Source organism: Anoplolepis gracilipes, chromosome 13 (genome assembly GCF_047496725.1).
Source record: "Anoplolepis gracilipes chromosome 13, ASM4749672v1, whole genome shotgun sequence".
Taxonomy (NCBI): Eukaryota; Metazoa; Arthropoda; class Insecta; order Hymenoptera; family Formicidae; genus Anoplolepis; species Anoplolepis gracilipes.
Window position 1 is genome coordinate 6,565,248 of NC_132982.1, and position 15,634 is coordinate 6,580,881.

A 15,634-nucleotide genomic window follows, 5' to 3' on the forward strand; every position below is an offset into this window, starting at 1 on the left:
CCTCCTTCTCTTACGGTAAACACGCCACGCGTTTACAAGCATTGTCACTTTGTGGACGGAAACCTTCGAGCATCTGTCTCCATATCAGACACCCTTCGGTCAATTCCCGCATCTTTCTGCGTGCGCGCGCGCGCGCGCGACGACGACGACGTTCTCGGCTAGCAACTCTCTGCCGGAGTTGAGTAAGAGACCGGAAGGGCGAAAAGATAAGGTTGGCGAATGCAGTACACACTCTTCACGTCCGTAAATCGTTGCATGTTATCGACCCATCGATTCATAGACGGTGAAGTCTCCATCCGGTGCGGCAGACGTAAAGACGACATATTTACGTACGTAAATTTCAAAGTGATGGTACAAGAAATAGCTTGACATGTACATATTTATGTTTTCTATCTGCTAACAGAGAATTCTCGTTTAATATTGAAACAATTTTAATTTGTTAAAAATTAAAAACAATCCGATTAATCTTTATCGAAGAACAATATTCTTCGCAAGGAATTTTTTTTTTTTTTTTAACTTTAAAAACTTTAAAAAACATGTCGTATATACGAGTATACACACGTGTCCACTTCCGTTCGGTATTAAATTCTTTCCCTGAAAACGGCACGCGTGCGGGACGAGTTATCTTATCTTCAAGTGCCCCTCGGCTTGAACTTCTTTCTTTTATTCAAGAGACTCTCGATAAAGTTTGTAAGTGTCAGGATTCTCAGATAAGTGTCGATAAATTCGCGACCTTGTTACTTTTTGAAACAGTACAAAGAAAAAAGTCATTTGATTCGCTCTAATTGAAACGTTGCCGGAATAATATTTTATCATACATATGTATGCGTGTTGATTACAAATGTATAGATACATGTCGATTTATATATTAATGATTTCTACAAGTAATCTTTATAAATCATAAACGAGGAAATGAATATTTTTCCAATCATATGGTGTATTTTGTTCTGCATTTTTTATTTCGCTGTTTCAGAAATCTCCGGACCAACGAGGACGCAGACGGCATGGCCATACTACGACGAAGAGGACGAAGTAGTATACGGCTCGGCGGAGATGGACAAGACGGAGAACAGGCCACTGGCGGTGGACAACACGGTTCACGGCCACGTGGGTTATCCGTCACTTGCCACGCCGTCCTCGACGATCCGCGTCGGCAAGAAACGGCCCACGATTAATGTCAATTCGGGTGCCGATTCTCATCGACGACGACTGTCTATCGTCTTGTCACCGCTGGTATCGCTGACGATCGTTTGTCGCAGATGGTGGTGGTGGTGGTGGTGATGATGGTGATGAGAAACGCCGGGGAAAGGGTCGGGGAATTTCAAAGGACCGCGTCGAGGCGCAGTTGGTGCTTACGTTCGTACGTCGGTCTCGTCGTGACGATTTCGATTTCGATTTCGATTTCGATTTCGGCGACAAACTTAATTTACTTTCGAAGAAGTTGTGCGATAAACGTTGAATGCCCACGAATCCGAAGTTGTTTCTATTGCAGGCCGCTGCAGCGAGTTTTGCAAGAAAGAAAAATATGTCCGCAACGCGCTTTATCATTGGCTGAACGATCGGATTTTCAAGACAGATTCGCTATTTTCGAAGCAAACTGCTTTGATCCTATCCGATCGGTGAGATAAAGTCGCGCGAAGTGAATCATACGTTACGTTGCAAATTTTATGCCCGGTAGCCAGCTTCGCGTGAAACGAAAGCTTTAATCTTCATTGGCTATTCAGCAGCTTGCTCGGTTCTATGCAGCAAAAACAACTTCGAATGGACTTAAATCACCGCTGCTGTCGCCGACGACGTATCGTCTTCCCTGAGTGGCTTATTCGTAATTCATAGACTTAATCAATGGATTGGAAGCTCGCGGAAGGGATGAACCACGTGGGTCTGAAGACAGGGCTTTACATCGCGGGACTTATATATCTTGATCGTTGTTCTTGGTGATTGGATCGAAGAATCGATCGGTGAGTGCTAAATTAATTAAATTCAAGAGTCAAATTTGCCATAATTAAGGTCAGTTCTATTTTCGATACTATTATTGTAATTATCAAAATAATGTCCTAGATTATTTTTATCCTTATGCAACGTTAAACAGTGTAATTCTATATTGTGATACCTAGAATGTCTAACTTTATTTGACATTTATCTCAGTAAGATAACTTGAGCGAATCGAGATATTAATTATATCAATGATTAATATTACCATGTCGAGTTTAAAATTTTATGTAAAATTGACTTTTCTACTTTTGTTACGTAGAAGAGTATGGACTGAAATGAATCGTAAATGGTCGATAAGATTCACTTTGCGAATATATATAACATCTAGACAATTGCGCGATAACGATTATAATATTACAATAAAAAAAAAAAAAACGGACGCAAGAGATAGGAAAAAAAAAAAAAAAAACAAAGTGATGATACAGGCCAAAAAGATAGATAGACGAAGAGAGCGATAAGCAGACATACATATTTATTTCAAAGTGAAAAATATTCACGCGGATCAAAAATGCGTAATTCCTCAGCTTCGTTGGCAATAAGCTGCGTGATATGTGTATATATGTACGTGTATATCATATACGGATACGCTCGCATGTGTATATGTATGCATACTGATACGTCAGGGTAACTAACACGTTCGTGCCATCTTACCTCTCCTCCCCTTTCATATAATACTTTGCTGCGTTCTTGAATCGCGTGCGAGCGACACGACGTAACGTTCCTTAAATAGCCCTTACAATCACACCAATATAATGGGATACGTATCGCGAGTTAAACGAGTATCGAAAGCTGTAAACGAGTTTCGAGTTTTCGGAAGTAACAAGGCGTTGCGCCCTATGTCGCGTCTAATCTTGACGAATGCTCTCGATCTCAGACCGTTTTGATTGTTATCCCAAGTTGTTCGCCACACTCTTTCGATCGCGAACGTGCGATCGGTACCTGTCTTCTTTCGCAAAGTTTCTTTTCTCTTTCCTTAATATTACTATTCTTTTGAAATGAGATTTTTCATTTTAATTATAACAGAGCTTTCGAGAGTAAAACTCTCCAATCAACATGAAAAATCAAGTATGACTTTTGAGAAATGTTTATTTCTAGGGAACTCTACTTTTCTGAATGTGATTCTCGATATCAAAATGCTGCGATAGAAACGGAATGAAGACTTTTCAATGACTATTCACTCGAGAGTTTTTCTTTCGAGAACACGCTTTCGATATTAGAACTTTCATTCGGTTAAAATAAATTTCAAGAGGTATTTATACTTGAGAATTTTAACAGCAACTGTCGATTATAAAGATTTAAACTAAACTTGGAAGAAACGTTACATAAGACTCTTGTGCTTGCGAGCTATATTTTCTAAAATCGCAAAATAAAAAATAATAAAAAGCTTAAAAGTATACTTTTAAGAAAAAAAAATTGGTAAATTTTGACAGTAATGCAGTTTTAAAAGAAAATCTTTTTTTCCTAACGTAAACAAAATAAAGCAAAGAAAATATAGTTCTCATTTTCTTCTGAGAGATTGGTTTGATGACAAGACAATAAATTTTATATTTCTTATGTTTCTCAAACTAATATGTATATAACATTAAAGATAATAGAAATTTTATAACTTGCACCGATACTGTAAATTTATAGTTTTTGAAAGGATATGTCATTGAATTTATTTTGTTTGTAAAATATTAAATTAAAACGTTATATTTGTAAAATTTGTTACAATGTGATGCTAAAATAAAATTGTTAATAAGGAAATTAATAATTAAAGTTGATAAGTAAAGAATAGTGACGACAAAATTATCCAAAGTTTATATCAAGTATAAATTACAAATTGCAATAACTTGGAAGCAATTTAATAAAAAAAAACATATGTAAAATAATCAATAAAAAAATTTCATTAATCGCACGCGTCTTACAATCAGACATTTGGTATTTAATTATTCACGAAATAATCAATATAAGTGTTCAATAGATCAACGAAAATCCTCTCGTCTGACAAGAGTTTCTTTGAACTAGTGTGAGAGAAAAAAATATGATAGAGAAATAGAGAGTGTAAAGAAAAAATAAAGAAAAAAATATATTAATTAGATAAAGAATGATATTATTTTTATATTTCTATCATAGCGTGTGCTTACATTCCGTGTCGACAAATTTTTTCAATTACTGTAAAAGCTTTACTTAGCCATTTCAGTTGCTATCGTTGCATTCACTTTCACTGTAATTTCTCTAATTATACTTAATATTGCAAGTTGCAATAATGAACGTGATAAAGGCAAATGATAGAAATTAGCCATTTTAATGTCACCTTCTTTCGGATCTTCATTCTGTTTTCGAACGCAGTTTTACAAAGTAGAGTCCAGGACCGCGTAAAAATGATAAAATCGATCGCATCGATCGCCACGCACCGTTCACGCTACGTTAGTGCTGTGTTCACTTGCTAAATAAATCGAGCATCCCCGTGGGCGCACGGTTTTGCAGTTTTATAGCAATCGCAATTGCGTTGCGGGTTCTCTCGTTTTTCGGGTACTCGCCGACAGCTCTCTCGCAGGGACACTATACATGTTTAAATTCTCTTTAAAATCCATTTTCGTTCCCGCGTTCCTCAATCGATTCGTCCTCCAGAATTACACATAATTACTCTCAAACATGTAAAGCACATTTTTTTTTCACACGAAGACACAAAGAAAAAGTTAATTCTTTCATTATCCGACCGAGTTTCAAAGTACAAACCATAAAAGTTTCTGTTTATTACAGATCGTTCATAGTTTTAAATTAATGATGATGTTAAAAATATGTCTGTGAAATGGTTTTGAAGTATTCGCTCTTTGTAGCATTTTTCTAAAATATAAAGCACAAAAAATGGATATGACACATACTATTTCAGGAAAAAACCAATATATATATAAATATATATTTTTTTTTATCATTGAATATTTACGTTACTCCACTAAAATATCGCGTCTGATGAATTTGTCGCCTGCACGTTTTTTTTTTTTCTGGGAAACCCTCCAATTAACCAATGGTCCATTGCGCGCGTTCGATATAATACGCAACGTGTCACATTCGTTACTATAACCTACGTCGAAATGGGCGAAAAAATCCAGTTCGCGAAGCGTCCTCAAACGTCCTCACGAGAGCCAATGAATGGTCGAAAAAAAAAAGCTCGACGGAAAAAAAATCGTGACGCTTTTTCCCCCGCGGGGCCAAATCGCGCTCGTTTGCGACACGCCGTCGTGGCATGCCAGACTGTGGACGAGCGTGTCCCCTCTTATTTTGTCGGAGGGAATACTCGTTCTAAAACGATTATCGTCTCTCTTTCTCCCTCTTTCTCTCTTTGGCGTCGCGATGCGAAGGAATGACAAAGAGGAGGAGGGGCCCGCCTCTTTCTCGGTCACCCTGAGAAATTATTTAAGGGCGAATCCGCCTTTAAGGACTAGGAGAGAAGAAGATCTTAGTTCCTCCATAAATAAACACAACTGCCCGCGCAGCTGGCGCGGACGTAATTCATCGTGAATTAATTTAAGGGCCACCGCTGCCTCTCCCCCTGCTCCCGTCGCCCCCGCCGACGCTTTTCATTAGAAGGCCCCGCCGTGCCGAGACCGCGCCATTTGGCGGCTCTCGTTTTATGCTGATTTTATTTCCCTTCTTTCGCGAACTCGGGCATCCGCGGAGTAATTGCGCGGTATTATTATCCGCCGCGAGTCGGCGCGGCGCGAAAACAGCCGCGCGAGGATGCGCGGATACCCATCGAAAACTGACGGCGAGTGCCGAAGCGAAGAGGATTTTACAACTGGCCGGCAAGATATATTCTACTATCGTCCTCATCCTTACCTTTTTCATTTACATTTTGTCGTCGATATCATTGTTGCGATGCCCGACGACGTCGACGACACCCTCGTATGATTTCCAAACGGGCTTACCGTTCCGTTTGAGCTACGGCGCGAAGTCGTTTCTGTAAAGTTACCGTTTGCAGCTGCAGCACCGGTAGCTCTCTCTCTCTCTCTTTCTCTCTCTCTTCGCGCCAGCTCTCAAGTCTCTCCGTATGACCTCTCGTAGATTTTACCCCCGCCCTCTCCTTTCTCGCAATCCTTCTCGCCTCATACCCTCGGCCGTTTGCTTAATCCCCACCGGTTACGCTTATTAAAGTCCCGAGAGGTACGACGTGTTAGCCCGTCGAGACGATATATACAAGGAACGCGGATAGTTAGGTACGCGCGCTGGTTGCACAGCGGTCGATTTATCGTATGCTCACAGTCGGTTCGTTTCGACATGCCAGCCAAAGGGTTGCAGTTTCAAAAGTTCACCGCGACAACAACTACCAATGTCATTTCGCGATTCGCCGCGAATAATATCCTATACATGTGATTTTTCCTTCGTTTTGTTTTTGATTAATAAAATAATATAAAATTGTAAAATAAAAGTAAGTACTTTCTACTTTCAAGCTGCTGTAAGATTTATTATTTATTATTTCATTATTTGATTTCGCAAAATTAATTTAATGATTGACGTGAATCGATATACGTTAAAATGTCTACTTTTTTTATCTTTTATTAATTTCTTTAATGAGAATATTTTTTTTAATAGTTACAATTAGTTTGCGCATTACTAGCGTCGATATATTTTGGCGCTTTAAAGTGCCAGGCGATTTTCGGATTTTTCTACGACACGATCAAACAGCTTCGAAAAGTTTGTTTTATGAGACTTAAGTGGGTCGATTGAACCTGGTGTAAAGTTTTAAGTCTCAGAAAGAGGGAGAATTAGCCAACTTCCTTTTATCTACGTGAATTATCACTTCTTTGGATCATCGACTAACGTTTACATTGGCATCGCGAAATGCCTTATTTTTATGATATTCTATATATACTTCACATGATACAAACTTTATTTAATTTTCTTTATTTCATGTACGCGATGCTGTCTTATCTCCAAATATTTTTTTACGTATAAATCGATATACTGTACGATTTCCGAACTATCTTTATTTTTTCGTTTTATTGTATCCGTACTTATCTTTTCCATTACTCTTCTTTTATTTACTTTAGTTTCGCAACGTGGCTTGTTGCAGCCGTTAGTTTCTTTCCGCTTATTGAATCGTAAATAACATGATATCTTCCTTATCAAACGTGAAAATACCATTGCAAAACAAAAACAAAATATATAAAAATCCAAATACCCATTTCAAAATTGTTCTTGCGGTAAATTTTCACTATCTAGCTTTTAAAATGTGTTGTATTAAATATGATAATAATATTTCAAAAAGAAAAAAAGAAGCCGCAAAATTATTCATTTACATATACATATCATGTACTTATATATTTATTTTTACTTAGTAAAATTTTTTTCATCTATAAGTTTATGAATATCAATTCATACAAAATCGAAGAAATAAGAACAATCGTATTTGAAAAATCATGATAAATACTTTTGCAGTTTACCACATCGTTCACAGTCACGATTACATTATATGTGTTACATATATATGCAGGATATGGATATCCGCTGTTTCAATCCTCGCGCTTATTCCCCGACTTTTATCTTTAAGTTCGGTGACGGGCAGTATCGGGGGTTCTCGGAAAGTAAAATGTATTATGGATGTAGCCCAGGAAAAACATCCCTGCACGAGAGCTGTATGCCGATGAATTTTCTACACGTAACGGGAGCCGTCTCCTCGAAATCCCTAAGTCGCGCTCGCCGTGAAAGTTATCACTGACGGTTATCTTGTACGTCGCCATTCGGCGAGTCCTACGGCGGCTCATTCCTCCTTTCGCGCTTCCAGATATTCCTCTAGACTGCAATATCAGACAATACAAGAAAACGGAACTTCGAATAAAATTGTTAGCGGTGTGCATGACGCGAAGGATGACTTCTCTCACTCCTTTAAAGAGTTTAATCCACTTTTTCCTTTTTTCTTTCTTGCCGTTAAGCTGTAGGATATCATAAATGTCGGTATCATAAATTCGCGCTTTATTAACATCAGAAGAGCAGTCATAAAATTCGTTCCTCTTGTTAGCCGACAGATTAAGTTTCTTAAAAAGTATTACGGTTCCGCAAAAAGTGAAATATAACATGTTAAAAATGTTAAAAATTATTAAAAAAATTTTAATCTTAAACTTCATTTACAATTAAATCATGGAGAGATTTTTATTTAGCAATCATACATACAGCAAAAATTATATAAATGTATTTCTTAGCTGTAAACTTTTGAATTTTTTAGCTTATAAATTTATATTTTACATTACGCTTTTTTTCCTTTTTTATAATTCAAAAAATTAACAAAAATTTCTATTTATATTTATCAAAGAAGTATTTTCTTCAACTTTAAAAATGGCTATACATATGTATAGCTACATCGGCTCTTTTGATGTTAAGATACAAAGTAAATTTTCTATTCCGTTTTTGATCGAAACTTTATAATATATTGTATGCTTTTTGTAAGATAATGTGTAAAAGTTAAACAGACAGATGAAAGACGTTCTTTGATTTAGTTTATGTAAATTCGAGACGTCTTTATAAACATGTCGAGCCTGACAAGGTAAAACCTCGCGAGACGAAAATGCGCTTTAAGAATCCTTCGAGGCAGAAAATATGCTTATGCGCTTCTCGATGAGTGTTCAAGAAACTAGCTAAACAAACTGCATTGTTTTCATTCATTAGCGACATCAATTTGACTTGTATATTAAGAAAAGAAGTTGCATCCTTGGGTTGTCAAATGGGACAATCGTTTCGCATCCGGACGGGATCATGCGAGCATCATCTCGAGCATAGGGATATTTGCTCGTATGAGTGAACGTTCGACCGTTAACGCAATGTGTATATCTATCTATATATACATATCTATCAAACATAAAAGCTATCTTTTTCTGTATAAATGATAATTGCGAAGTTGTAGTGGTGTTTGATATGATTTTTCAACGGCATCTTTCTTTCTCCAAAAATGCGCAATGTATAGTGTTCGCTAGTAATTTTGTATAAACTATACGTACGCGCAATCGAATATCTCAGTGAACGAAGATTAATTAAAGACAAGAGACGAGTGCCGCGGATTGTATAAATATAGTCGTGTAAGAAGGTAGCGAAAAATAAAATTCTGTAAATAATTGTGAACATACTGTAACCAAATATCACGACGGAATAAAGAGGGAGCTTCGTGTCGCATATGAAGCTGCGAATAAAATCTTATCTTGCGTATGTGTATTATTGCGTAAAAGTCCGTTTGTGTTTTTGATATGTCGTTACATTCTGTCAAAATTAATCTCTTATGTTATAAAACTAATTATGTTTTTTCTCGTAGCTGTGAAAAAATAATCTTACATATTGTTTATACATTTAATATTAATAGCTTTTATATATGTATGTGTATTTCTATTTTAGATATATATTTTAGCTCTTTCGTGCAGCCTTGCATATCGGAGAATGTTTTTGAGCATGCAGGTAAGTTTTGCATAAAATGTTTAATACGCAAGTAGACATGTCGGAATTTTGATATCCTTCCCTGTCAAAATTTTTTCAATACTTTAAATCAGTTTAAAAATATCATCCGAGAAAAACCAAAATATAAAATAAATCATCTTAACGATGATAGTAAATAATTAAAATTTGTATCGTTTTCTACATTGTGCGATAAATGATTAGCCAGGGCGAGATAGAAGATATTATGTTTGAATTATTTAGGTGCTACATTGTACTCTGTCTCGAACTCACGTGTATTAATAATGCAATGTTCTTTAATATTTGATATATACTCTTAAATTCAAGCGGAAAAAAAGTTTGAGAATTTTTGCAAATCGACAAAGGACATTGGATAGAAATTTCTAAATTGTGGAAGCCAAGAAAAGCTTGAACTTTTCTTCGTTCATCCAAAAGAACTTTCTTTCTTATCAAAATAAACAATGTAATTATGTTTTAGGATACTTTTCTAGAGATAATATGGAATTCTTGCGTCGACATCAGCAAAGGATTTGTGTATCAATGCTTTTGATTTAAAAGTTTGAATAAGAAGTATTAAATTACATCGACTCTGAATATAAAAAAGCAGAATAATCGATAGATAAAATTATTTTCACAAACTACATTTCTAAATATTGTATAATATTCGATATTTTGCTATTATAACAATTTATTGTGTAATAAAGAAAAAAATATCGAATATTATAGTTAGAAACATTTTGTTATAAGTATTAACATATCGTAAAATAATTATTTTTGTATTGCATGGTTTAAATTTAATATTATTATATAATTTAAATATCGATTTTTAAATATACGGAATATATATGATAAATATAGGAAGAAAATATGTATTTTTCAAATAAATTATTTTCATGTCTATTTACGTATTTTTTTTATCGTTTGTTAATATATTGAAGTTTTAATAAATTGCATATATTATCTCTCATAACAGAGAGCAATATTACTCTTCTTATAGAATACGAGAATAATTCTCATTACATTGATTATCCTCTGATGTCAATTATGACTTTTATCACAACGGAAATAATGTTAATTCTCAAAATGGAACGGTAACAATATTTTCCATAAATATTCTAATGTAATATCAAATATTTTAATATTTCTCAATACATCAATCAAAACATCAGGAATTCTGTGGAAAATAGCCATATTTTACAATATTTTGTAGTTTGTACGATATACGCATTTACTCACACATTCTGTGTTGCGCGCAATTATTTGTGTAAAATACCGATTTATAAAGAGTCCTAAAATTTTAGATATATTTGTTAAATTTAGATATTTTTTTAATTAATCTTTTTTTATCACGTTAGATATAAATATCTTATATAAATTGTTAAATATTCAATTTAGATACCTTCACATTGAGAAAAATAATTGGTTGTATGGACTAAATTTTACCAACAATTATTTAGTTACATTAAAAAAGTTATACTAAAAAAAAATATAGTTAAGTTAAAACTGAACTTTTTTTGGTACATGTAAATAATTGTTGAATTCAGTGACACTAAATAATTGTTTTCAAATTTACAGCCTGCACAACCAATTTTTTTCTCAGTGCTGATATTTTCGTAAAAAAAAAAAAAAAAAAAAAAAATAAATAAATAAATAAATTTTCAAATCTATAATAAACATCATTTAATTAATGATATGCAAAAAGCAATGTAAAAATATTACAATCTTGCGAAAATAGAACATTATTTCAAATTATAAAAAATATTATTAGGAATTATGAACGCGTCAATAATATTGAACATATGTCAAACGCGCGTCAGAGAGTTTTAAATTTCGGTTTTAAAAATGAAAAAGTTTAAAAAAGAAATGTTACTTTAGAATATTCGCGCATCAAATATACAACTTTTTCTCAAATATACTTCAAAAATATATCTAGCGAGTGGACGAAGGTACACACATGCGCTGCGGTTAGTTATATGGATTTCCATGGAGGATTACGGACAGCAAAAGGTTACGGGGCAAATGGAAAAATTCGCTCGATTTTATTTCAAACTTCTTTGAAACACGGGGTAGATATGCCAGACTCGCCCGGTCTCTCACGCACGTGCGGCGTAGGGTAACAGTCAAACACTTGGCACCAGCCGGCGCCGGGTATGTGACATGAATATTTGTTTCTAATAAGATATGCCGCTTCGCTAGCGCCATTTGACGCACCTCTCACTGTGCTTACGTTACAACTATCGTTCATGCGAGATAATATCGATCAATTCCTTAATAGAAGTAAAATGAACATAATAATTGAAGATATATTTGAACGCGATTTCTTGCTCAATTAACTATTTAAATGTATACACATATTATAAAAGTATATTTACACATATAAAGCTTATACAAATCTTGAAACATGAAAATATAAAGTAATTTTAAAACATCAAAAATGAAAAATGTGTCTACTTGTACGTTAAAAAATAATTGCAAAAAAAAATAACACAAAAACATAAGAAAATAGAGATTAAATTATTTGTTGATTAAAAATTTTTACTAATAGGGGATTTTATTAAGTGTTAGAGAATGCCGCAAAAAAACAATATTGCTTCGATGCAACCTTTAAAACTAAATTTCTATTTTTTTACTGTAATATTCATTATACTAATATTTATTACTGTAATATTCATGTAATACCATTATCGCATCAATCTTTAATAATAATGTCTATTGCAATGATTTCAATTTCTTACTGCATTCAATAAACGTTTGAAACAAGATACGCATTTGTAAGACACAGCTCTAATGCGGTTCTGAGAGCAAATCATGTAAATTTCGCCGCGCTTCCATTACAACATCAACTAGGAAATGGGATCCAGTTTCCTTACTGGATTTCGATTACGCAACCATTGCAGCATGAGACTCGTCTTGCGATATTATATTAATATGGACATTAATTGTTTATTTATCCTTTAAATGAGCTTAATATTTTTATGTGCAAGCTTTTTTTTTTAAAATTTTATATATCCGATTTTAACTCTTAATATAATCTGTTCTATTACGTGTATACATATAAATTTCATGAAGAGAAAATCTCTTAAAGAATATATTAACTTGCGAGTGCGTGAAGAGAAATCTCGAAAGCTTACGTTCAATAAGTAGTATCGAATAATAATATTGTTGCGCATGCATCGATTCTTTAAGGTAACTCATAAGATGATTATCCTGTAGACCTGGAAATTCGCGAAATTCTACGCACATAGTTTCTCTTATACCGTACACTTCGTGGAATTTCCCTTCGAGGCATCGACCGGAAATGCTAACAATTGGCGTGCTAGCAACAACGAGAACTAATAATCTCGAGCGAGTCTTCTGACTGATATCCGGAATGTTTAATTAAGATTTGTGAATAAAATGATATATATATATATATCATTTTATTCACAAATCTTAAGTAAATATATATAAAAACTGTGTTACTGAATTTATATTATGAAAAATGTAATATCAATTTCTGCACTATAAAATGGAGTTGTCTTAATAAGAGAGAAAGAGAGAAAGAAAGAAAATTATATAATATATACATAAACATGAATAAACTTAACAAAAATAAATGAAATAAAATGACTATCTCTTAATTATCGTTGTGAAAAACATTACTCAACATTGTCTAACATCGTCAGCAGATCAGTACGTAGGCAAGACAAATAATTCTCTCTTTCTCACCTTGGAAATTCGCGCAGCATTTATCCGTGACATCGCGGCTTTGCGACATCGTCGTCGAACCTCTTCCACCTAGGATTAGCTAGACGCTCTGCTCAGGTGGCGAAAGGAGAGATCACGAGCCTTTTATGGGGATGCTTCGCATCGCATTAACGACGAGATGGATCACGTCCCTCTACGCTCGTAAAGTAATGTGGACCGGACTTTGTTTAGGTCCTTCTCGGCAAAAGTGCACGTAAGCCGTTTCGTGTCTCTAGCTCTCTCTGCTTTTCATCCCCTGTTTTTTCTCCCTCTCCCGCTACCTATCTATCTATCTATCTATCTTTCTTTCTTTCTTTCTCCGTTTGAACTTCGATCAACCCTCTCTTCTCAGACGACTCTCACATTTCCCTTCCTCTCTTTTTTATTTATATGTTCCCTTTTATGTGGTAGAACACTCCTCCCGCGTCCGACTATCGTCGTTCGGTACGGTCGTCACAGTCGACGGAAGCAAATTGCATCCAGATCCTTTTCCTTCCCTCGGTATTACGCATGTGATGAGTTCGGCGACCCTCGAGCGCGACACGTACGTGAATCCTCGTTTCATTTCCCCAATTTAGTTAATCCGCAAAAATAACAAAGAACCTCAAATAGCAATTATTATGTATATACCATTTTTAATTATGTGTGAATCATTTTTATAAATTGGATTAGTCTTCTAGAACCTGATCAATTATCGCATAACATCTTAAATTATATTTTTTCGTTTTTGTTGTTTTCAGCTTACTTAATCTTAAATTTAGCTTATGTGCAAAAAAATCCAGAAATAATCAAAATAAAATAATAAAGCGTAATTATTTTTGTATATTAAAAAAATTTTAGCAAAGGAAAAAAATATATATTAAAATAATAATTTAAAAAAATATATATATAAAACAGAATTTAGATATAACTATTAATAAAATATTTAGAATCACTATCACAAAAATTTATTTTATTTTTATAATCACACAAAAATAATCGATATCTGTGCATGCTTTTCTTTATATTGTATTTTATGGATCGGTCTATTTTTTTTTTTTTTTTTTTACGAATAAATTAATATGTATCAATTTTCTTCTTCTTCCAGATTTCTTCGATAGAAAAAAAGAAACGCGAAAGAAGTAATAATTATTAAAATAAAAGAAGCATCTCCTTTTCTTTTATTAGATGGAATTAAACAACCTGTCGTGTTTTCGAAAAAGCAAAATTCCAGCGTTATAAATTTGCTTTTTTGTTTCTCATAGTTCTACCTGCTTTATGTCGCTTCTTTATTATCGCATGCAACGAATCTTTTTCTCTACTCTCGATCTTGTTTTGCCTGAAATGCGCCAAGAGCACAATTCGACCTGGTTAGTAATTACCGGGAATATCTCTCGACTCGGGCCGATGTTGCCTCTCAGTTTGCTCTCATTCTGATGCGAGATGCGCGCGCGTAAATAAATAAAGAAAATTTTATTTTCTGTTTAATTCCAAGGAACTCCAGCTTATTGGAATTTTAACTCAAAACTCTTTTATCACGATATTGCATATCAAAATTAAAAAATTAAATAATTAATAATTCATAGCTTTTTTCCTTATTTTTCTGGAACATTTCCATAAAGAAAAATCAGCTTTTAAAGTTGAAAAGAAAATGAGTTGTGTACTATATATATATATATGTTCTGTACTATATATATTAATAAGCATGGCATTTGTGACTCCATTTGTCTTCATTTTAAAGAAGTAGTTTCTTTTTAAAGCTCGGTGTTTTTTGTGAAAAGACTTTAATATGTGATTGTTTTCAATATTTTTAACCTTGCACGTTAATAATCTGCTTTGACCAATTTTTTTATTCTCGCTCAACTTTTGGCAATAGTCTTGAACAAAACTAGTATTTATAAAGAATATTTCCTGCTAATATAACTGCCGCGATTTAATGACATCGAATTATATTTGACGCGCGCAATCATTCATAATCGCAAATTCTCTTTTTATTTTTAAAGTTTGAACTCCAGTAAATAAAACATATTGTAATAATTATTACCGAAGAAATATCTTATCTGTCAATTAATTTATTCTGTGTTTTTGATATCCATCTCGTTGTTGCCTGTCGGTAAAACTACTTGTAAGCTTTCAACTCATTTATGTATCAAATTTATAAAATAAAAAATTTGTTAAATTAACACTACAATAAATGGTTTAATATTTTTATACATTTCACATTTCTTAATAATACTTATACACATAGGTAACATAGGTAATATTATATTGTAGTTATAAATATAACATCTCAATCAAATTGAAAAATTTATTGGATTATAATTTAAGGCCCATATTTTAAGATTAATTTTAACTAAATTCTAGCTGCAAAAATGTTAGTATAAATGAAGATCTAACAATAAGAATTTCATAAGAAGAATGCAACGGTACATGATCCCCATTTTTGTGCATTGACACGCTAATAATTGATTATCGATTGGCTGTCACGATTGACACGATAAATTGCATCTCGACCTTC

The 15,634-nt window shown here is 33.8% G+C and overlaps 1 protein-coding gene and 1 long non-coding RNA gene across 10 annotated transcripts in view; one reads left to right on the forward strand and one right to left on the reverse strand.

Moving 5' to 3' along the window:
• Nucleotides 1-15,634, reverse strand: part of LOC140672214 (uncharacterized) — a 214,800-nt gene that overhangs the window by 120,524 nt on the left and 78,642 nt on the right. The window lies entirely within an intron of this gene.
• The window catches only part of LOC140672211 (lachesin), a 78,560-nt gene that overhangs the window by 59,289 nt on the left and 3,637 nt on the right, over nt 1-15,634 (forward strand). Inside the window, exon 10 of one of the 2 annotated variants that reach the window (XR_012047851.1) lies at nt 974-1,958. Coding sequence is in view for 1 of the 2 variants with exons in the window: in XM_072904135.1 (XP_072760236.1) it covers nt 974-1,281 (308 nt within the window). In the remaining variant the exon portion in view is untranslated. Of the gene's footprint in view, nt 1-973; nt 3,410-15,634 lie in introns of those variants that run through there. The other variant, XM_072904135.1, reaches the window with a different exon arrangement.